General features: G+C 44.0%; 1 protein-coding gene across 2 annotated transcripts in view; it reads left to right on the top strand.

Moving 5' to 3' along the window:
- KDM2B (lysine demethylase 2B) overlaps positions 1–22156 on the top strand; it is a 110938-nt gene that overhangs the window by 30161 nt on the left and 58621 nt on the right. For both annotated transcript variants that reach the window (XM_051634419.1, XM_051634418.1), the window contains exons 7-9: positions 9540–9633; positions 10481–10634; positions 20282–20397. In XM_051634419.1, the coding sequence (XP_051490379.1) occupies positions 9540–9633; positions 10481–10634; positions 20282–20397 (364 nt within the window). The remainder of the gene's footprint in view (positions 1–9539; positions 9634–10480; positions 10635–20281; positions 20398–22156) is intronic.

Here is a 22156-nt window from a genome sequence, read left to right as displayed (position 1 = left end):
CTGTAAGCTTGATGAACACCATCTAATCTTGGAAGCCCTTTTCTGCTGTCTCTGTTTGAGAGACCTCTCATGTTGGCCAGATCTAATGCTGGTGACATCCCAGGCTCTGCTGTTGAATTGACCTCCAGTGTGCTGCAGGCCACTCAGAACTGTTTCCAAAATGTCTAAAATACATTGGTGCTACCATATAAAAAGGAGTGGCCAGTGAGAAAGTGGTATGCAGCATTTACTCTTGTCTGTAAAAATAAGGATTTTGGAAGGTAAAGGTCTTTATAAGAGCCCCTGTGGGGACTGGTCCTATAATATGCTCAGCACCATTGATTTCAGTGGAAGGTGAAGGTACTTTATCCTCTGAAAAAAAGTAAGCTGCTTCTTAGGGTAACCAGATATGGATAGGAGTGCCAAATTTCACATATGTCTTTGGAAAAGTCCTAAGTGACTTGCTTAAGGTTGCACAATAAGCCAGTAGCAGGGCAGAAAACAGAACCCAGGCATCTTGCTTCCCAGGTGGTTAGTCCACTTAATAACACTATTGATAATACACTAAAGCTAAGAAACCGAGTCATGATTTAGGGCTTCAGGATTCGTGGCTTGTACAAGGTAAGAAGTAAAGTGATTCCTTTCTTACAACAGGCACACTCCAGCTACTGAAAAAAATGCAGCAAGTAAACAAAGCAAGGCAGAGATAGCTTAAAGGATAAGGTAGCAACATGACTAAAAGAATTTAGCAGAAAAAGCAGAGTATATTATTGCAGTTCACTAGTTGCATCATGAAATGCCAGATGGTAGGTTTCAAAGAGGGATTTTAGAGAAGAAGCAATTCGACAGATTTTGACATGGAGCTTTTCCCGTGTGTGGGGGATGGCCTGGTTGAAAGGAAGGAGATGCCTGATGAAGAAACAGCCACAGAGCCACTGAGGTTGCTGTCATTGGCAAAGTGAAGGTGGAGGTTGACAGCTTGATAAACGAGCAGATGTGATAGGTAGAGGGAAGCCAAAGAGTGCAAGCCTGTAAGTGCTTGAAATGTGACAATAGAGTTTGATGTAGGGAAAAGGAGTTACCATGTGAGAGAGTTAAAGGCAAGGGTGATGTGGCTGGAGTGATGAGGGTGAGGATGTTGCTAGTGAGCATCATCTAGTGTAAAGGCTAGAGAAAGCTGATTTGCAGCACTGTTGGCACAAAACCCTCCTCAGTCTGAAGAAGCAACAAACATCAATAGTCTAGGAGCACAAGAGAAGTTGTACTGGATCAGAACAAAGATCTGTGGTGCTCAGTAACCTGTCTGCTCTTGACTGTTGTTAGAGATGCCCTGGGAGGAGTGTAAGAACAATGTGAGCATAAAATGATGCTGCCCCTTGAAATGATCTTCTGAACTTCCCCTGTCTGCAGTTCAGTCAGGGGCTATCTAGAGGTGGAAGTGGTTTCTGTGTGCTGAGTGGTTCTCAAGAGATTTCCCTTCCATAAACTTGTCCAGTTTAAATATGAACTCCTCAAGATATTAGCTTGCTCCATCTTTGGAAATTCAGATGGATCCTTTCCTGATAGATACTAGTCCCAGCAATTGCTGCAAGTACCCAGAGGGTATGAGCCCTTATTAAAGAGATCGTGTTCAATTGTGGAGCTAAATGTCAGGGCTGTCAGTTGTTTCATGCTGCCCATTCTTTTATGTGACTTGTCAATATTAATATACTTTATTAATGAATGTTGTTGCTCAGAAATGGGATCGTTCTGTTTCATTCTTGTTCTTACCAGTCTCATAATGCTAAGAGTCTGCAGTAGGCGATACCCACCATTAACGTGTTCCCTACAAACAAAAAGCACTCCAGTGAGAGCCTTGTGGTTTTGCAGACACAGATGGCATTACCAGACACAAATGTCTGTCTTGGCTCCTGCACGTCAAGTTCCGTGCTGGGAGTGAAGTTAGAGAACACTCCATCTGCTGCGCTGCTTCGGTTACCAGGAGCACTACGCACGCTGGAGACTGCCCTGGCTTTCACTTGGACTTGCACCATTAACTTTTTGGGGAAAAAAAAAAAAAAGAAAAAAAAAAGTGGGTAATGACATTATTTTTCTGTCTGTAAGTAAATGACTACTTACCTCACAGGAGCCCTAGAGGACTGAACTAAGTGGGGAAGTGGCTTGTGTAAAACAAACTTTCCAAGTACTACCTCTTAAGCAGTAAGACAACATGAGAAATGAAGGGGATGGCTAGCTGAGGTTGTAGTGTGACAAATTTCAAACTGATACAAGTTGGCATTGCCCCTGAAAAAACAATCCCATGCCCACATTGTCCCTCATTGCTAGAACGTGCCATTGTGCAGCTGCAGAGTAAACTGGACTGGTCTGGCAGAAAACTGCCTCAGAAATAAAGAAAAATTGGTTCCTTTTCAGGCCATCCGAGCCACCACATGGCTGTATAAATGCTTGTGTCAAGTGGAGGGCAGTGCAGAATTGTGGAAAAAAAACTCACAACATAGCCCTGGGATCATGGACAAACCCCTTCTGCAGCTCACATGAGGTGCAGGGCACGAGGCACTGGGTGAGCAGAGTGAGCAGCTCACTGTGTTGTCCCTAAAAGGGGCGGGTCTGTCACCCCATGTGCAACACTGCCCATCCCCACACACTGAGTCAGGAGACTTGCTTTAATATCCAGTTCTGCACAGAAAAAGGAGGAGGGTGGTATTCCACAAAGCAAGCTTCCTGAAACACAAGGGCTACTTTTATACACAGAAGCATGTAAAATTAATTATATTCTATCACCCATCTCTGGGATTGATTAACTAGTTCTTTGATTCCATTTAAAGGGGCAGTGCTTAAAAATGTCACTATGCATGCTCAAAGAGTGGGGGGCTTTTTGTTAGTAGGGGTCCCTCTAGCCTATGGGAGATATTTAGTATGCTAATAGTGCATTAATATACTGATATACATTAATATACTGATGTTAATAGGGTGAGTTCACTTAGTGTTTTCTACCTAGTGCTCAAGGCTATAAACCAAGATAAGTTGTGGGGAGTATTCCCTTCCATCCCTTTTATCTGCCTTGCAGGCCTGTGTCTCAAGGACAGGTTGTTGACTCTTTGGGACATGTTTTTCTCTTAATTCTTGCTGTTCAAGTGTTACATAAGCCATATTCTTATTCTGCATGTCTCCTTATTCTCTTTTAGTGTTTTTTGTTTTTTTTTTTTTGTCCCCCAAAATTGTATTTATTTCAACTTATTTTGATAACTGACATCCGTTGCTCCCGAGGAAGCCTCCTCTTGCCTCCCTTCCTTCACATCCCTGGGTGCAAGTTCCTGCAGAGGGGCTCACAAACATGGGAGCTTGGTTGAAAGAGGGAAGGGTGCTGTGTAACTGGGAGCCAGGGCAGGAAAAATAGGCTGGGTCCTTGTAACACCAGCTTTTAGGGGCAAAGGCTTCTTGTATCACCTCAGATATCTGTGGTACTGCAGATCCTAAGGGTAGGAAACTGACAAAAGGAACCTGACCAGAGCTCAGAACTGTTTCCTTTCATCACAGTGCATCATCACCGTTTTCAGGCAGGAAAAAAACAAGTTCATATTTAGTTCTCTGTTTAAATTCAACCAGAACTGAAGCAATCAGATGACCCTGAACCGACCAAAAAAAGGTACTAATTTGATTTCTCATTTATCAAAACAGATCACCTGGCTGAAATTATTATTCTTTCTATTAGGTTTTGTGTTTGTGGCCATGTGACATTATTCGCAAAGCGGCGGCAGTGAAACAGCAAGTGTGCTGGGACACGATGGCTGTAGAAAACAGTAACAGGCAATTCTAGCAACTTGATAAAGTTTGTGCTATGGAACAAATGAAAATTAAAACTTCAGTCACTGCAACACCCTTTCTGCCGTCAGAATTCTATTACTTAAAATGGCTAAGCACTGCTAGAATAGGTTTTTATATTGCTGCTGTCTTTTGATTAAGGACGGAGTGTCTTGTGTAAAACACCTGCCTGTTCACCAAAGGATGCTGCTGTTGCTATGTAGTCAGTCAACCCTATTTTCCTTCTAGGCTGTTATTCAGCCACCCATTCCTTTCTGTTCATTCCTTTCCTAAGTAGGGTTGGATTTAAACAGATGCTAAAATGCTCTGCTGAGCTGTGGTCTAAGTGTGTTCCTCTGGAGACAGATTGCTTTTTGAAGGGAGGGAGCTCCCAGGCCCCACAACACAGCCCGGTGCTGTTTTATGCATGTGAGATACTTGTATGCACTTGGTATGTCATTTGTGAATTGCTTTTGGTACAAAACCACTCTGTAACTAGAATTAAGTACAAGAAAATTAGGCCAATAAGTACAAGTTCTCATTAAAACTTTCCAAGCTAGCAAGGTAAATAAAATTTAATGTCTTCAAGTCAGTCTCAAATACTCCTTTGTGTAGATCTTGGAGGACTGGCAGCATCACACGTGTAACTGAAATAATCACCAGTGCTTAAAATGGTTTGTGGTGAGCCTGGAGCTGAACAGCCATGTCCCAAGAATGGAGACACCAGTCCTGTTCTCACCAATACCAAAATGCTATTCCAGGGGCAGACAGGCCTGGCTCGCTGTGAGTTGGCAGCTTGGTTGGTTTCCTTGCGGCAACAGGCGCCTTCTCAGAAATTTAAGCTTCCCGTTAACAAAAAAAAAAAAAGGCAACCCAACAAAAAAACCAAGAGGCCTCTTCATTCTTAAAGTTCAAAGGTGACCTTCCTGGCTGTAGCTGAACATAGGCCGCAGCAAAGAGGTTTGCAGGCAGCCTGAGATGGCAGCTGGGTGCAGTTCTGCTGTTCAACTTCGTGGGCTGTTCATGCCAAAATCTGGCGGCTGGAAGGTAAATAACACTTCCCCTGTGGAGTGCCCATGGGGTGCTCAGGTGTGAACCCACCCCAGGCACACTGGAGCTTGGTGCTTCACCTCGGGTGGGACTGGGGCAAGGATGGGGATGAGGAAAGTGTTGCCACTTACTTTGGTCCCAGCGTGATCTGTGAGTGTAATTTGCGGTTGCTTCACAAAATCTCTGGTGCAGACTGAGGTGCATCCCGGAAAATAGGCTTTCTCTTGCCTCGGCTCTTGTTTTTGTGTGACTGACTCAGATCGTAACCCCTCAGGGCAGGAACCGGGTCTTTCATGTGCTTTTGAAGTGCCTGGTGCACGCACCGTGTTTAATGATTAGTTACTATTCGGGCTTGATAGGTGGTGGTTTGCGTTTACTTCAGCCTGGAAGCGCTCAACTGTCTTTTTACTGGAAGCGCTGGTTACCACCGCCGGGCTGCCCCGCTCCTGAGGGGGGGGAACGGGGCCCGGTGCGTTTGTGCTGCGGGAAGGTGGGGGAGGCCGGTCCGCGCTCATGCAGCCCCCCCCGGCCTGGGCTGCGGGGGGCCCCTCGGTGGGCAGAGCCGGCTCGGGAGGCCGGAGGTGGGTGCTGCGGAGGCTCTCCCTGAGGAGATGCCGAGGGTCTGTCCTGAGGGGGGGAGCCGGGGCCCTCCCTGAGGAGAAGCCCTGGGGCCTTCGCTGCGGCGGAGAGGCCGGTCCCTCCCCGCGGCGGGGTCCGCCGGCTGCGGCGGGCGGGGGTGGGGCGGCAGACGGGCCGGGCGGGCTGGCCCCGTGTCTCCCGGGTGACAATGGCTTCTTTTGTCTTGCGGCCGTAATTCGTGGCTTTCAGTTACAGGGCCCCAGTGTGGAAGCGTTGCTCAGTGCGGGTCAGGCCGTTAGCGTTGAGGAGTCGCCCGAAGGTAGCTATTGTTTCCCGCTGCGTCCTTCCAGCTCCCGCTTCCAGATGCTGTGAGGCGAGGCCTGGGAGAAGGGGACCCCCCGGGGTGCCGGGATGCCGCCGGGGACCGCCGCAGCCTCCCTCGTCGGATGCCCGGGAGCAGCTCTCCCGCCTGGGAGAGAGGAGAGCCAGGCAGCGAACGCGCAGAGCTGGGCCTGCTCCTTCTCCCCGGTTTGGCACTTGCAGTTGGCTCATGGGTTTGTGGTATTCGGTTTCAGGCTTAGGGATTTCAACCAGCCGGCGCTGCTCCTGGGAGGAAGGAAGAGTGAGCTATACTTTTCTCATTGGCCCGAACAAAAAACAGAAGCCTCTGCTGGGGTTTGGGAGTGGTTTATGGGCTGAGCTCAGTGGCAGGGGAGCCCTTGCAATGCCAGAGGGAATAGAGCCGTATGGTGCGCTGTACCTATTGCGAGAGAAAAGGAGCTAAGCTCAGGGTAATGCTGCCTCTGCTCGCGTCTCCCCGAGTTCATGTGCATGTACGTTGTGCCTCTGCCTTCCCCTGCCCGTGTGCCTTCGCATCCCGGCGTGTCTGTCGCTGTCTTTGTTTTCTCTCTTTGCTTGCGGGTTTGTAGCTCTGCGTGGCGAGTGCATTGTGGGTTTGTGGGAGTGTGGGATCCGCGCTGGCTTATGGAGCCGCGTCTCTGTGTTGTTTCTGTGTTCCCAGCTCTGTTTGCTTAGTGGTTTAGCTTAATTTGTATCATCTCACTCTCATTTTTTTGGGGGAGATCTCTGTGTTTGTTCTTTCCTGTGAGTTTGCAGGTTACTCCATATTTCTTCGCATCATTTCTCTTAACAAATTTTCCCAGATTTTTTGAGAGAAAGTTCCCCTTCGCCCCACACCACAAATCCTTTCTCCAAAATAACAATATATGAACTGGAACGATTGTAGGCTTGTGGAGAGCATAAAACAAACTCTTCAGTGGGGAAGGGAAGCTCCCCTACAACAGATTACAAGCAGCTGCATGTTTTAAAGCCCTAACTGAGGCTGTGCAGGGAGATGAAGTGGAGTGTGCAGGGATTGGATGTGGTAGCAGTTGTGAAAAAAATACTAAAGTTGGGGCATCTTTTGCATTGCCTGTTTTTTCAGGGTGTTACTCTGGTCAGATCATCTCTCCATGCCCTGCTTGGGGTTGTGTTCCTGCAACCCACTTTACCTGCTCCGGCCCAGACTGCTTCAAGGCAGAGAGCTGCGACCAGAGCACGCAGTGGGATGTAGTTTCAAGCTTTCTTTCAACGTGGATACTGTGATACGGCGCTTTTTAAATTATTATTATTTTTTAATAAATGAATGGAAAAACCTGAAAAGTTGAGTCGTTCCCGAATTAGCAGCTGTTAGTGATGAGAAGCTGCTTGCTGAGGTTGGAGCTGAGCGGTGTATAAGATTAGCTGTGGCATGGAGCTGCGCTGGGACCATGTGACTGCGGTGTACATTGGAAGAGGAAGCTGTAGAGGTCAATGCAAAGGCATTGTGCCAGGCTCTGGCAACAAGGGAGATTGCTATATGGGGGAAGATGGCTTTTTTTTCCAGGCTCCTGAGCCTTTTTGGTAGCTCTTTGGCTTGGACAAAAGCGGCCCTGTAAGATAAACAGCAGAAATGAAACATGGAATGGCTCGTTTGTGGATGGAAAGAAAATACGTGGGTTTGTTGGGTTTTTTTCCACATGCTTTGTAGGTTTTATAAATCACCATGTGTAGCTCTTTGACTAACACCACCTTTATTGGAAAGGAAATTGTTGTGTTTCCAGGAGTTTAAAGAAAACAGAGGGAAAATGGGGAAAAACGAGGAAAAAGAGTTGCATGTTTACAGTTGCATCTGCCCTAGTGTTTTCTCACCAAACCGAATTTTAAGCACTTTGGTTTGACAGAGAATTCAATCGTGTTATTTCCTCTCTGAATACAAACAGATCGGCAGCTTCGAGTTTAGATTATTGATTTCTGAGGAATAAGTAAAACTGGCTGATGCTTAGGCCATTTATGCTCTTCAAGAATATCTTAGCATGAGTAGGTAGCCCTGCCTTAGATAATTTTGGTTTGTGTGATGTGTTTTACATCTGACCTTTTTGGAAACTGCAAATAATTGATTCCTTAAAGATTTGAGTTTTTTTTACTTTAAAACAACATGAACCTCTGCTTCTCAACACTGCCCACAAACGGAGAATTTCCGTGTTGGGGTTTTTGTTTTGTTTTATGAGCAATTATTCAATCGTGCCTTTTTGCAGTTTGGCTGGAGGAAAGGCAACTTCCTTTCTGGGCTTCTTTTATTGTTTTTAAATTGTATCTGACTTGTAATCAACAATGTCTTGGTAGAGAAAACATAAAAGGAGAAATAATTAAAAAAAAGATGTATTTGGGAGGGAAGGACTCATATTTTGAAAGGGAGCATATTGAGAGTCTAGACAGCTTCTTGGCTAGCTGTGATTTTTGAAGCATCTGAAATACCCCAGGGGCAGAAAAAGCTCTCTTCCTGCTTCTGAAGGATTAAAAAAAAAAAATTAAAAAAAAAAAATTAAAAAAGAGTGTGCAAGAGGAGAGACGTGTAATTGCAGAAGGAGAGGTTTTAATTGTGAGATGAAGGCGCAGGACCTTTTTTGAAGCCCACAAATTGACTGTCTTCATGACAGCATTGCGTCTCATTCTGTCAACTCCGGCTCGGGATGTGGTTGCTAGGCAGCGGGCTCTTATGTACCTATAGTCTCTCTGATTTGCCAGCCTTCTGCAGACACATGGTAAGGTCCTTTCCAGCCTATCATCTAGAGGGACTTTTGCACGCCGTCTGCATACTGCTGAGATTCTCCCTACCTGAATGTGATGAGAGACACTGTTCAATGAAACCTGATTTCTTCATTTTAGATATTTTTTTTAACAATCCCATTCTGGTACTGTTTCCATAACACTCCTCCTCCTCCAAAAAAGAGAAAAAAAAAATAAGGGGGGGGGGGGGGGCGCAGCAAAAAAAAAATCTTAAAAAAAAGACCATGAAACGGAGACCGGAACAAGGAAAAGAGGTTAGTGGGTTAAGTGGTGTGTGTTTCCTGCGTTTGCAAAGGTGCCTGTAGTGAGGAGGGCGGCTGTAATTCGGCCATTGGTTACAGATGGTGGTTGGAGGCTTGAGATTCATGCAGTGAGATGAGAGCTCTTGTGTCTCTTTCCAGCGATGCTGACTGTAAACTGCTTTGAAAATCTTGAATCAAGACAGCACAGGAATAGAGGGTTTGATACTTGGTGATGCTGCCAGCTGGTTCCTTTATGTGTTTGGATGCGGAAATGCTTAGAAATGTGAACAAAAAGGAGTTAATTTGCCAAATGAGATTTCTGTCCCCAAATTCTTGCAAAAATGGCATTAGTAGCAAGTAGGTGAAGAACATTCAGAGAGAGTTTATAAGCAAACTAGATTTTTCAAAACTTTGAAGTAATTTGTGTACAACTTTTGGTGAACATTATGTCTCTCAAGTGGTAAAGGAGAGCTTGGGGACTGTCAGTGGCATCAGAAATATTTCTGGACAGTGTAACTTTTAATGTTTTTCCATTCCTTAACTCTGAAGGCTTTTGTTCTAGTTGTATGAATGGCAAACTCAAACGTGGAGATACACATTTTTCAGCAGAAACCTAGTTACAGTTACTTCATGAGACAAATCCCAGGACTATAAATGCAGAAACTTAATTGGTAGAAGCAGTATCACGCATGCAGTTAATCTCTGCAAATTAAGGTGTGAAAAATACTCTTTCAGACTGTTGGTTTTGTTTTTTTTTTTAATCCTTGTCTCTTCTTACAGGTACTGTTTGATGAGTGTGAAAGGATGCTTCACTGATTTTCATATTGATTTTGGTGGCACTTCAGTGTGGTATCATGTTTTCCGTGGGGGGAAGGTAGGTGAACCTTGTTTGATACTTGTTTTTATTTCTCTGTGCCTCTTACAGGGATGGTGGGGGTGTTGTTTTATTTTTCTTTATTATTTTTTCTTTTTTTGAGGAGGGTAGTGATCCGTCTACTTCAGCTGGCTTTGTTGATATACCTGGAGATTGCTGGGCTAGAAGGACACCATTCACCTTTATCAAACAAATGAGTGATTTACTTAAAGTAACAAATGTGTTGTTTGCTGGTGCTTTTAGGCTTGCTGTTCTGCAGGGTAGAAGTGCCTTGCAGCGAGTATCTGACTGTGTGTATCCTTGTTGGGTCAGAGTGCCCTCACAAGTCTCCTTCTGTAGCTAGAGCTTCTGTTTCCTTTTGGAGATTCCATGTTCCCTTAGTGTGCACATGCACACTATGCTGGAGCTGAAATATTATGGGATACAGGAGCATCTTTACTGCGTTGCTTTCCTGGTTCTAGTATAGAGAGTGTATGGTGGGAGCTGAAATAACACAACATCTGTGTGGTACAGAGGCTGTTGTGTGTATTCCAGTGAAGTTGTATTATAACAACGCACTGTTTTCAACTGAAAGACAACTGCAAACGTGTTCTGAGGAAGATGTTTCATGAAAGAGAGATGACAACTTAGTTACCTTGGCACATGGAACTTCCAGCACATGGACTAATTGCTACTGCTGTCTCCTGTGTGCCTCTGGGTACAACACCTGGAAAATGTGTTTTATGCAGAAAATAGGCATGGTTTTACGTGTTTGTTTGTCTAACACATGATATAACTTTGGTAGAATCTCTCAGCTATTTATTTTTGTTGACTGCTGGTAATAGTTAAATCTTTGTTTTATTTTTAGATCTTCTGGCTGATTCCGCCTACTCTGCAGAATCTAGAACTTTATGAAGAATGGGTTCTTTCAGGAAAGCAAAGTGATATCTTTCTGGGAGACAGGGTGGAACGATGCCAAAGAATTGAGCTGAAACAAGGCTATACCTTCTTCATTCCATCAGGTATCACTTGCTAACTAACTGTTTTTGGACTCACTGCAACTGTGTTTGACTAACAGGTCTCTGTAAAATGGTGCTTCGTGTCTAAACCCTATGTTGGTGTCTTTATTTGCTGTGACAAAAGAAGGGATAGGGACTGAATGCACTTAGTTTTCCAGAAATTGACCGATCCAGACTGATGAAAAATGTACTGTGAACAAGTGTGTGCAGTGATCACTTTTACCTGGTGAAGGGAGAGAGGACTTGGGTCTCTGGGGCAGTCAGTCCAGTAGGACTCTGATGAGAAGTGGTGACTTCTGCTGTTGTTAGCTTTCTTGGGAAAATATTTTTTTGGTTTTGTGATCTCTTCTGGCAGGTTTCACCTGCAGCTCAGTAACCTAATTCTTTACCTCTGTCTGTAGCCAGAGGTGGATCCTTGATGGGGCTCAGTGGAGATTCCAGTACATGGAAGAGCAGGCACTGTGTTCCCTCAGGGTTGCTTCATTTTATTGCCAACTCTTCAGAATTTCTGCTGATGGAGATTGTGCTGAATCTGGGTATCTTCCAGCAGCCCAGCCACACTTAATTTTTCCACTGCTGTCCACCTCAGTAGCTGTGTTGCAGGATTCATGCAACCAAATAGTTGCTACTTTGAAGGCTGATGGCTTCAGCCCTTTCTGCTCCTGCCTAAGTTGGATTATGGATGGTGCAATCTGTAACACTCTGCGTTCACCACGCTACCAGACTTTGCTTTCTTTGACTATTATGGGATCGTAAACTGGTTTATAATAATGTAACACATTGCCTCTGTCTAGCATTACCAGGGAAATAAATACAGGTAGCCTCTCTACATGACAGAAAGACAGGTTGGTAATTTTTTCAGCTCTAGAATTACTCTCTGGAGATAAGATTATTATTTTTTAATCCTGCAGACAGAGAGAATGCAGGTCGTGCAAAGACAGTGACAGTCGTCTTGCCAGCTAGGGAGCACTGTTAGTATCAGTTGAAGGCCACAGATTCGCGCATTTGTAAGTATGTGGTGAGAATCAGCCTGGGAGATGGCAGGTAAAATGACTTGGAGGGTGGAGGAGTTAATCCATTAAAGGAATTAGGTCTTCCCTTGAAACAGGTCAGAATGTGCTGTTACTGTTTGAGCTGGGTGTTTGAGTGTGCCTGTGCTGTTTGCTTAGATCCCGTTCCTGCATCTTCATATTTGTCTTCATTCCCCTGTGAGCAGCCTCCCACGAATAAGACTTTCTGTATGTTAGTTTAGTCATACTCAGCAGTCAGAGTACAGCAAGTTGTGGGAGCTTGTACAGGACACCACTGTAACATGGTGGCTGAAGTGAAGTGATTCCAAATGTGTTTTTTTTACTATAGTTTCTGCTTTTTTAGGGAAGCCCAAAGCACAGAAAAGCCAATACCTCAGGCATGTTAGGCTCCATGCTGTATTTGAAAGGCATGTATGAATAATTTCTCTGTAAACACCTCATGGATTCAAGGTTTTTTACTCTGCTGGGTTTTGTTTGGGAAACTTATTTGCAAATCTCTTATTTATGTGAAAGAGCACTATTTCTGTGTTTGCTTTAAGAGTATGGAAATGCCTAATTAAAGGCTGTTCCAGGTCAGTGCACTGAGCATAGCTGTGTAAAACAGGTCAGTTCCTGTGACCTCTTTGCTCTGGTTTGGGCTCGTATCCCATTAGTTAATGTTTGAATGTGTTTTGTCTGAACTTCCTAAGTGTTCATAGTGTTCACAGCCAGTGTGTCCCATACTTTCAATGGAGCCTTATCAACTCTTGACCAGCTTCAACTCATCCACGAGCAAAATACCTTCTAGTTACAGGTCTGGTTGCAGAAAGTGTAGAGTGATTCAGCTGGTGCTCAACCAAACTGGGAGTGGAGAAGATGTCAGCAAGTATTTTTTGTAAAATACCCTGCTCAGCTTCTGTTTTCAAGTCATTTTTTGGGAGGTGGTTCTCAAAATGCTATTATACCACAGCAGTAAAAATGAAGTAAGTAGAGGAGACTTGGAATGAGACACATGTGAAGGAGTGAGATCATAGGCTTGTGGAAGATGGAAGTTTTCTATGAGAATCTAGGATGAGCAGTAGATCCAGTAATCCCTGAAAGTACAAGCCACTTGAACAAGCATGGGAATAATTCTTACAGAGAGCATAATTACAGTGCTGATCAGACCCTCCAGATATTTTCTTTTCCATCAGTGCCATCACCCCTTTAGAGTTTAAACCAGTTAATTTCTACCTGTGCTTCTAACCTCACAAAACATGGAGAGGCACCATCACAGCTGTTGTATCAAGGAGAAACTGAGCAAAGTATTGTCAGCATAGTGAGTTGTTACGGGCCAAGGTGCATCCTGCAGCATTTTAGGAGTCCCTCCTAAGCATGGGGTTGGGTGGAGGTATGCTGGGATCCTGAGGGATACTGTGTATCTGGGGCCTTGGGTTGAGCCAGGCTGCACTCTTGGTGGCCCCATAGGACTTCTCCAAACAGGCAAGGCCCTGTTACAGGTTCTCGCCTCCCACTTCAGCGATTCCCACTGGTGAGACAAGGATGATCAAATCTGAAGTCTGTGGTGAAGTGGTAGAATCAGCTAGGAACGTGGCCTTTTCCACTAGTATAATTGTCTACACTGATATTGCCATAATTGCACCACATTGGGCCATGCTGAGGGTTATGGCCAGGTGTAGATTCAAGAAACAAAGCCAGCTGAACGTTCAAGAGGGGAGGGAGCTATAGTTGCCACCAGTATTGGTGAATGATTTTTTTTTTCTGTAGAAATCTGGCTTGTTTTCCCAGGATTGCAGAGAACTTGTCCTCGTGCAGGAAGACATTGATAAAGAATGCTGCAGCCCTAGGGTGTTTGTGCTGGGTATGTTACCATGAGCCATGTTTAGTCTCTATATGGTTAAGTGTTCAGCATGGATGACATTTGGTCAGGGTGACACATCTGACCCAGTAGTGGACAGTGGATGCTGCATATCTGACCCAGGTGGAAAGGACATTCTTTACAGAGTGTGCTAGTATTTTCAGGTCTAAACAGCAATGATCTGGAAGAGGGAAAGCATCATCTCAGTGCTCAGTTATTGTCTCAGTAGGGAAACAACAAAATGTTATCAGTCACAATTAATCTAGAGCTTGTTCAGTATTACTTGTGCTGTAGCTTTCTTCCATACTCTGTGTGTCCAGTGATGACTTTCAGGGAGGGATGTGTGAAGTGTTTGGAGTCCATTGTGGTGGTGTTATGGAGAAGTAGTGTAGATATCTCTCATTGTTATGCTAGGGACATGGAGAACCAGTGTTTGGGCAGCATCTCTCAGATTTCCACAGCTCAGGATGACTGTAGGCACACATTCCTGGCTCGTATGCAGCCACTTGTTCTGTTACATCCTGATTGCTCCCCTACAGCCTGTTTGAAATACTGCTCACTACATTAATGCCAATGTGCTACCCAGTGTTCTCATCTTTAGAGCATCTCCTTTTACTTAGTATTTTTCTCCCTTTACATCACTGCATAATTTCACTGGAACCTTTTCTCTTTGCTCTTGCTCTTCACCTCCCACTACAGTTTTTATGCTCTGTAAACCATCTCTTATTTCTATCCTTGCACTTGTTTTTTCAAGTGCTGTGTTATGCATCAAATTCCCTTCCATCTCTATTCTCTGAACACCACATTAGTTTTTCTTTTGTACCCCTAAACATCACAGTTGTTACCTAAATCCAAGGTCAAAACTAAGTATACACAAAATGTCTCTTATTTGTGTGAACTAGAGTGTAATCATTATGTGTCTTGAAAAGGTGAACTTGAGCCAGTTCTGGATTACTACTGATAATGTAGTCTGCCAGAATATGGTTAAACCTGGATTTTCTTCTCTTATTATGAAGACCAGGCCTGCTGACCTCCAAGGAAGTTGCCACACTTACTATGGATACAGTTTAGTTCCAGGGTTTGCAGCATGGTTGGTCTAAGAAAGTTTGCAAGCATACTGGTTCTGGCTCCTTTGGAAGGAGATGTCCAGTACTCACAAGGGTTCCTCTAATCATCTCTGTGTCTTAGAGTCTTTTTCTGAGCCTCTGCTGCTGGTCAGAAGCAGTAGACTCATGAGCAGGTATAGTTTTTGGGTTGACTCTGCATGGATGTTCTTACTGTAGGCTTTCCAAATTTGTAGCTTTGAGTCCATTGAAGATATGAGATGTTGTGATGTGTGTGAACTGGTAGTTTAGAGGGCTCTGCTCGTGAGGGAGCACAAATCATGTCCTCAAGTATCTGGACCATTTTGAGTGCCTTTTGTAAATTTTTTACATCTAGCAATAGTGATCTCAGTAATAGACCACTACATAGTCCATAAAATAATGGCCTGAGAAGTCACTGTGCTTTTATTATTTCTGAAAATTGACTAATGGAGTGCCATTAGACATTGTAGAAAACTCCTGCAATGCTGATTTATTAGGCATTCCTATGATCAAAATCCAGACCGAGTTTCAACTGGACATGGTGTTCCTTTCTGGTTGCTCTTCAAACTTCTCACTAGTGTTGCAGCATGTTATTTTATAGCAGTTGTGTTTCACCTCAGAGTTGGCAGTGTTCCACCAAGGAGTAAGCTGTTAGTTTTACTTTATTTTTCTTACCTTCTTTATAATGCACTTTGGGGCCTTTGACATGGAAATGTGCATTCTGATCTCTCTTCATTTCTTGAGAGCTGAAGAAGGAGCCACAGTCTAACAAAATACTCTTGTTGGTCTGTGGTGGTTCGTATGGTAACGTGAGAATGCTCCGAAGTTCTTGTTTCCAGTCAACTGCAGAAATAATGACTTTTCTCAGATGAATGTTTTTGGAAAGTGGATGGAAAGGGTTGTTATGTGCTAGACTCTAGGCAGCTCTTTGCGAGGATTCAAAGTGCTGCAAATGCTGTATCAGTGGTTATCAGTAGGATTCTGCTTATTACAAGCGTGCGCTCTTAGGTCACCTCTGCCATGCCAGGTAGTGTTTGATGAATCATTGTGTAATGGAGCCAGAAGGCAGCAGATAGTCTTTATATCAAGGAGAATGACAGGCTATTAAAATCTGACTGGTAAATTTTTTTTGCAGGGAGTTGTGCTGGGGCTGCATAGCTGCCTGGCTAATTTTGGTGTGTTGCTGTTCTCATTTTGGGAGCTCCCACTGATCTTAATGGAACCTTGTTTCCTGGGACTTTTAGGGACCAAGTGATGGAGATCAATGGAGAGGATAAGAGAGGAGAGTTTTTGCCTGGAGTGTCTGCTTTCAGATAGGGGACTGCATAATGTTGGGTTTCTTGTTCTATTTCTCTGCAGTGCTCTGCCTAATTCCTATCAAATGATGTAAGACTGAGAGTTGCTGTGTTAGTTGTGCTACTGGGGTAAATTATTTTTTTTTAATTTTAAAATGTGAACATGATATTTCCTTGGTATATTTGGTTGTGAGCACTGTAGTGATGTGATACAAACCACTGGTTCAGTGAGGTTATAGGGGGTTACCACTGAGAACTGGAAAATAACTTTTCCTAACAGTTTCTGGAAAACTTTTTTAGGTGTTAGGAAGAAACTCTTTATTGTGAGGGTGTTGAGACACAGGCCCAGGTTGCCCAGAGAAGCTGTGGCTGCCCTGGAAGTGTTCAAGGACAGGTTGGATGGAGCTTGGAGCAACGTGGTCTGGTGGGAGGTGTCCCTGCCCATGCAGGGGGGTTGGGACTGAATGATCTTTAGGGTCCCTTCCAACCCAGACCAATCTGTGATTCTATAATTGAATGAGAGAAATAATGCTTCATTTATTGGCAGTGCCCACTCTATCCCTTCGGTCAATTTTTATTTTTGAGGTGTTTATATTTTATCTTTTCCACCCCAAGTTGCTGTAGAATTGCAGGAAAATGTGTCTTTTTATATCACAAAGCAGAATATCTGTTCAGTTACTACTGGAAACGGATGCACGATGGTTTTGGCTTGGAGCTTGTAGTCTGTTTGCCCCACAGCTTTATAAGTTAATATTCTTTTTTTATTATTCTCAGATGAATGATTGCATCCTTGAAGGTACAGTAGGAATTCACAGGCCCCTGAAATCTTCTAACAAGTTTGCAATATTTATAATACTTGTTTTATAAAATTTGAAAGATAATGAGATTGTATCTTTCTTTTAACTGTTCAGAAAAGGTTTTGTTGCAGTTAATTTTACCTTCCTGATTTACTAGAGATTATAACATCTAATTACTCAAGTGTATCTTAGGAATGGTGGAATACTTTGTAACTGTGAATCAGCTGAGAGCACTTCTGAGTCTCCTGAACAGAATTCCTGCTCAATGTTGCCTTGGCTTCGTAAACTAGGATTGTTTTAGGAAGGAAAAAATAACCATTAATCACCAAGAACTGAAATAAACCCCATCAACTTCAGAAGAACCAGAAGTGGGCAGTCTTCTTGTTGAGGCTGGAAATGAGGGCTGTGAGCAGTGACTGTGCAGTGTCTGTACTCCAAAGCCATCCCTACCTGGGAAGCTGAGCTGGTTCCTGGGCTGTGTGGGCAGAAGTCCTCACAGGCTGGGCCCTGCAGGAGCAGAGCATGTGCTCCAGCCACCCATGGTGGGACCAGCCTGTGAGGGAAAGGCTGGTTCCACCTCCACTCTGTCCTTACCACTGTCAAGACAGGCTGGTTTGAAACTGGTCACCCACGAGGAAGAGTTTTCTAATTCATGACTAATCCTTGAAACCACACAGTGCCTGTGTCTCATCTATAGGATTTAATTGTAGCCTTAGATAATGTTTAGCAGGTGCTTTTGTTTGTGTCTCTCAGCCAAAAATGAACAGTAACTTATTCCCTTGACTTAACTTTTTCAGTCCTGAATCCGTTTGTTCTGATATTACTCCAGTGCTTTTTTTAACATTAAGGATACAATAAATTTGTGGCATTTTATTCTGTGTTACTTTCCTCTTTTTTTTTGGTTTGTTTTTGAGAATATTAGTTTTTGAGAGTATTACCAAGGGGAGAGATGTTGCCTCCTGTCTTGCACTAACCTGTGAAACACAGAGGGTTTTGTAGGAAGCAGTAGGAAGCAGTAGGAAGCAGTCACCAAGGAGAAAGTTGATGACAGTTGCTTCAGAGGTGTCTGTGTTGGAGGCTGGGTGGCAAGGTTTTGCTGTGAGAGCTGCAAGATGCAGACATACGTGAGCAGACATGACAGGCTGGCCAGCACAGAGTGATCATGCATGTCAACAGTGCTGTCAGTTAACCCAGGGAAAAGTAAGGGTGTATCTGAGGGTGAGGCAGGTAGATGTGTTGGTGTGGATGATACTAAATCACTCCCCTTGGCCTTCCTTTTTGCCTTATGTATATGTGCAGCTTGCTCCTCTCCTGGAGACCTGCCTTCCTCTTTACAAACCTTTGCAATGGGAAGACTTAGAAGATGGGTGTTCTTGTTTGCAAATGATCACAATGAACATTCATCCTCCTCAGTTTATTTCTGAGTTGTGCTTGTATCTAAGCTGTGGGAATGAATTGAATGTGCCATCCAAGCTTATCTGTTCTCAGAGCTCATTTCCACAATATATTACCCTCATGAAAACTGTTTCCTGTTTTCTGCTCATCTCTCTTTCCTCCTACTTCTACTTTTCTGGTGCTGAGCTCTTCAGTTTTGCTCCCTACACAGTCTTGTTAATATTAGAACAGCAGATTATTTAATTTTTTTTCTTTGTAACATCTATGCCAGTCTTCCTGTGATTTTCTACCTTGTCTCCATCTTTTTTTGTCTAATCTTGCCCATAGTGTCCTGTGTCCCTCTTGATGCTTGTGTCTCTGCAGTTTCAATGTTGCACGCAAGTTCCTCAGGCAAGTTGAAGCCAGATATATCTTTGATTACCTACTGGAAGCAGTGGCCCCAACTTCCTTGACCTTGGATCTTTTTTCCTTACCAAAGGCTAGGACCAGGAAGATAATGGATTTTTCCAGTAGTTTAATCTTGGTACAGACTGATGTATTTCATGTGAGGTGGTGAACTACTTCAACTGTGAAGAGTTTTTATAGTGTTGGTGTACATAGCTGCCACACTACCCTTAGGAGAAAAAAAATTTCCTCTCTAGTTGGTTGTTCTTGATTTGGTAGTAATAAATGGGCTGAATAATTGTGAGCAACTCTTAACTGGAATTGTACAAACTGGAGGAGGAAAGATGCAATAATGCTGAGGGCTGCCAGAGCTATAAGCCACCTGCTTTTTTGTATGTGTCACATTTTTTGTGTGGAATCAGACCTGGAAATTGACTGAGCACTGGAACAGGTTGTCCAGAGAGGGGTTGTGGTGTTTCCATCCTAGGAGATACTGAAAAGCCATCTGGACATATTGCTGGGCAGCTGACTTTAGCTTGAGCAGGGAAATTGGACCAGCCAACCTCCAGAGGTCCCTTCCAACCTCAACCATTCTGTGATTCTGAAATTCAGAAAAATTTGTCGAGCAATGAGCTTGTGTTTCTAGGGGGGAAATTCTAGTGCTATTTTCTTTTCCTTCCTCTCTCTCTTACCAATATGCCCTTAAATGAAAGCCCCAGTTCTGTCATCTGCTGTGGCTCAAGAACTCCTCAAACAGAGCTTTGCAGGCCTTTATGGTCTAAAAATTGTTGCAGAGGAGACCTTTTGTGGCTTCTAGCTGAAGAACCCTTTAGGCTGAATGGCATTTTCCTGCTCCCTCACTGATCTGAAAATGAAGGAAAGCTGCCACAGCTTTAATGGAAAGTACTGCACAGTTAGGAGAAAATTGATGTTGCTTTGCTGTCTTCTGGTTCATAAATTGTAACACTTCTCATTAAAAAATGAAGAAGAAAAAAAAAAGTGTCAGGTCTCTGTGGGTCCTGGATCATTAGCAGGATCAATTCATTTTTCACTGCAGAGATCAGAGGCTACAGTCTTGCATAGCCAGTCCTTGGCTCCTGGCAGGCCAAGCAAACAGCGCAGAAGCAGAAGAGCTGCCCGAATTGTAGTGCCTGTATTTTTGCTGTGATAAAAAATTCTTCCCTTGTTTTGGAGCCTGTGAAATTAATTCTCTCCCTTGCAGGTTTGGTTCAGAACGGTCTCCTCAGCTCCAGTACTAGAAATGTTAAATCCCTTAACTTGGGGCTTGCAGTGATAAAGGTTTTTTGGGTTGGTTCAGGAAGTTGAAGGATATGAAACTTTGACCTCTGAAGAAGGGCTGGTAATAACTGGAATTGATATCTGAAGATGTGTGCTCTGGTGCTGGTGTGAAGGAAGTCTGAGGAGACTCAGTCCAGTTGCACAGGCAGCTCACCACCACTGCTAACATGATCTGCAACCCTGCTGGATGTGCCAGGAGATACGTTGGAGAGCCAAGGGTGTTGAACAGACTGAATTTACTTCTTAGTCATGGATACAGTTGAATCACAAGCTTGTGTCTTCCCAGTAAACGCTGTAATTGTTCTGTGAATAGACAGAAGAACCCAATATCCAGAGACTGTACTTCGTAGGATGCTGTTCTGCTATAACTAGTCTTAAAGTGTGACTACACGCATTTAACCTGTCATTGCTTTAACCTCTCATCCCCTGTAGAATGGACTTCAGGGGGTTGTTAAAATTTGATTATCAATTGCTCTGTAACACTACATAGCACGAGGCATTCTCAGTTCTTTTCTTTCTCTCTCCAGGGTGGATACATGCGGTTTATACTCCAGTAGATTCTCTGGTGTTTGGTGGAAATATCCTGCATAGCTTTAATGTTCCCATGCAGCTTCGCATCTATGAAATTGAGGACAGAACAAGGGTAAGGATACTTGATTCTCTTTTTAACTGAACAATTCTTTGTGACTATGAGATGTCATGGTCTCGCTCTCATATTCCTTTCTGACAAACAAGACCTGACGGGATCTCTGTGTCAGAGTTGTTGAAACGAGGTAAATGTGAATTAATGAGACTTGCAAATGTTGGCTATTTTTAGTGGATTTTACTCATCTGTTTTCCCCACAGATGTGTCCCTTCAGTGTTGTTGTGTTTGCCTGTTTAAAGCTTTGATAAACACCTTCCCTTTTCCACAAAAGCGCTTTGCAGACCTTTGTCCCAGTAGTTCCAGTGGTAACCCCTGCTTATCTCTCTGTGCACTCCTGGAGTGGACATCTAAGCCTGGAGAGCTGATGGGTCTAGGATGCTTCTACTCTCCACAGCTGAGTTGACAAAGCTGCCCAGAGCCTGCGTATGAAACAACATCTTCTGTACTTCACAGCACTTTCTTTTCCAGTGACCTGATACAATGCAAGAATTTCCTCGAACGGAGAGAGTTTAGGGTGGGATGTTAATCTGAAGATTTTAATGTTCATTGGGGTGTGGCATCTCCCTGATGGAAAGAGTATTACATCTTGGAGGAATTTACTCTGTGGCCTCTTTGGGAGTGAAAATTGTACCCTTGGTTAATAAATGGGACACCTAGTCATCATAGACTTTAAAGGTTCATAAAGTAGCAGAATCTGAAGGAAAGGCCACTGTTGTAGTAGGCTAAAAAATAAACTGTGCAAGGCAGTTGTGGTGTTTTGATGCAAAGATGGACCAGTGGAATGTACAAGTTCAGCTGGAGACTGTGGTGGGCAGTTTTGGAGCTTTGCACTGAGCGCTGGTGGAGCACTGGCACGGGTGCCAGGTGTGGTGTTTGTGGAGATCTGGACTGGCAAAATACCAGGAAGCTGTGATATTTTTCACTAGAAAGGCTTAAATGGTGTCTTGGACATCAGTGCAGCTCACAGGTGGGCACAATTCTGGCCTCAGGTGGGCTTTTACCCCATGTTGCTTTTTTTGCAGTGAGAGTCCTTAGGCCTGAAGCAAAGATGCAGTGTTTTAAAATGCATCTCTGACTCGCTGAGAGGAAGGATGTCCTCCCCCCAGTCTCCCCTGCTTCACAGGGGGTAGAAGGTCTGATCATCTTCACATTGCCAAACAGTGGTGGGAACAGTTGGTTTCCTGGAGTGATTTTAATGAAGACAAAGGAATGTTAAGCAAAAAAATGAATTCTTGGTGGAAGAGAGATGAAGACACAAGCTGAAATTCAGGGGAATTGGAGGGATTGTAACAGAGAGTGGAAGTGGAAGCAGAGACCAGAGTGGAGTTCAGCCTGGCTTTGAATAGGTGTCCCAAGGCAAGAGTGTCAAGTGTCTTAAGAAAGAGTAAAGGGGCTTGGACAGGAAGAAGTTACAATGGCAGAAGCAGGAAGGGGTTGACTGTGGCTAAACAGGGGTGTCAGGCACAGGAAGGTCTGAGTAGCTGTAAATAGAGACCAGCAATATGTACTGGATATACATGCTGCAGGTGCTCAGGGGGTGGGTGTGTTGTTGCTGGCACAGGCAGCTTGCATGGAGAATGGAGAAGTGAGGACCAATAGGAAGAATCAACGCTAGGAACAAGTTATTTCCATGGATGTCTGTGGGGAATATGGAAGGAAACTCTTTCCTGAAGTAGTAGAAGAGATGACACTTTATTCCCACAAAACTGAAGGAAGCCAAGATCACACACCTTGAGTTGTAACTGCTCACCCATGG

Source organism: Apus apus, chromosome 16 (assembly GCF_020740795.1).
Source record: "Apus apus isolate bApuApu2 chromosome 16, bApuApu2.pri.cur, whole genome shotgun sequence".
Classification (NCBI taxonomy): domain Eukaryota; kingdom Metazoa; phylum Chordata; class Aves; order Apodiformes; family Apodidae; genus Apus; species Apus apus.
Note: the sequence above shows the minus strand (reverse complement) of the source record. Positions and strands in the feature narration are given on the sequence as shown.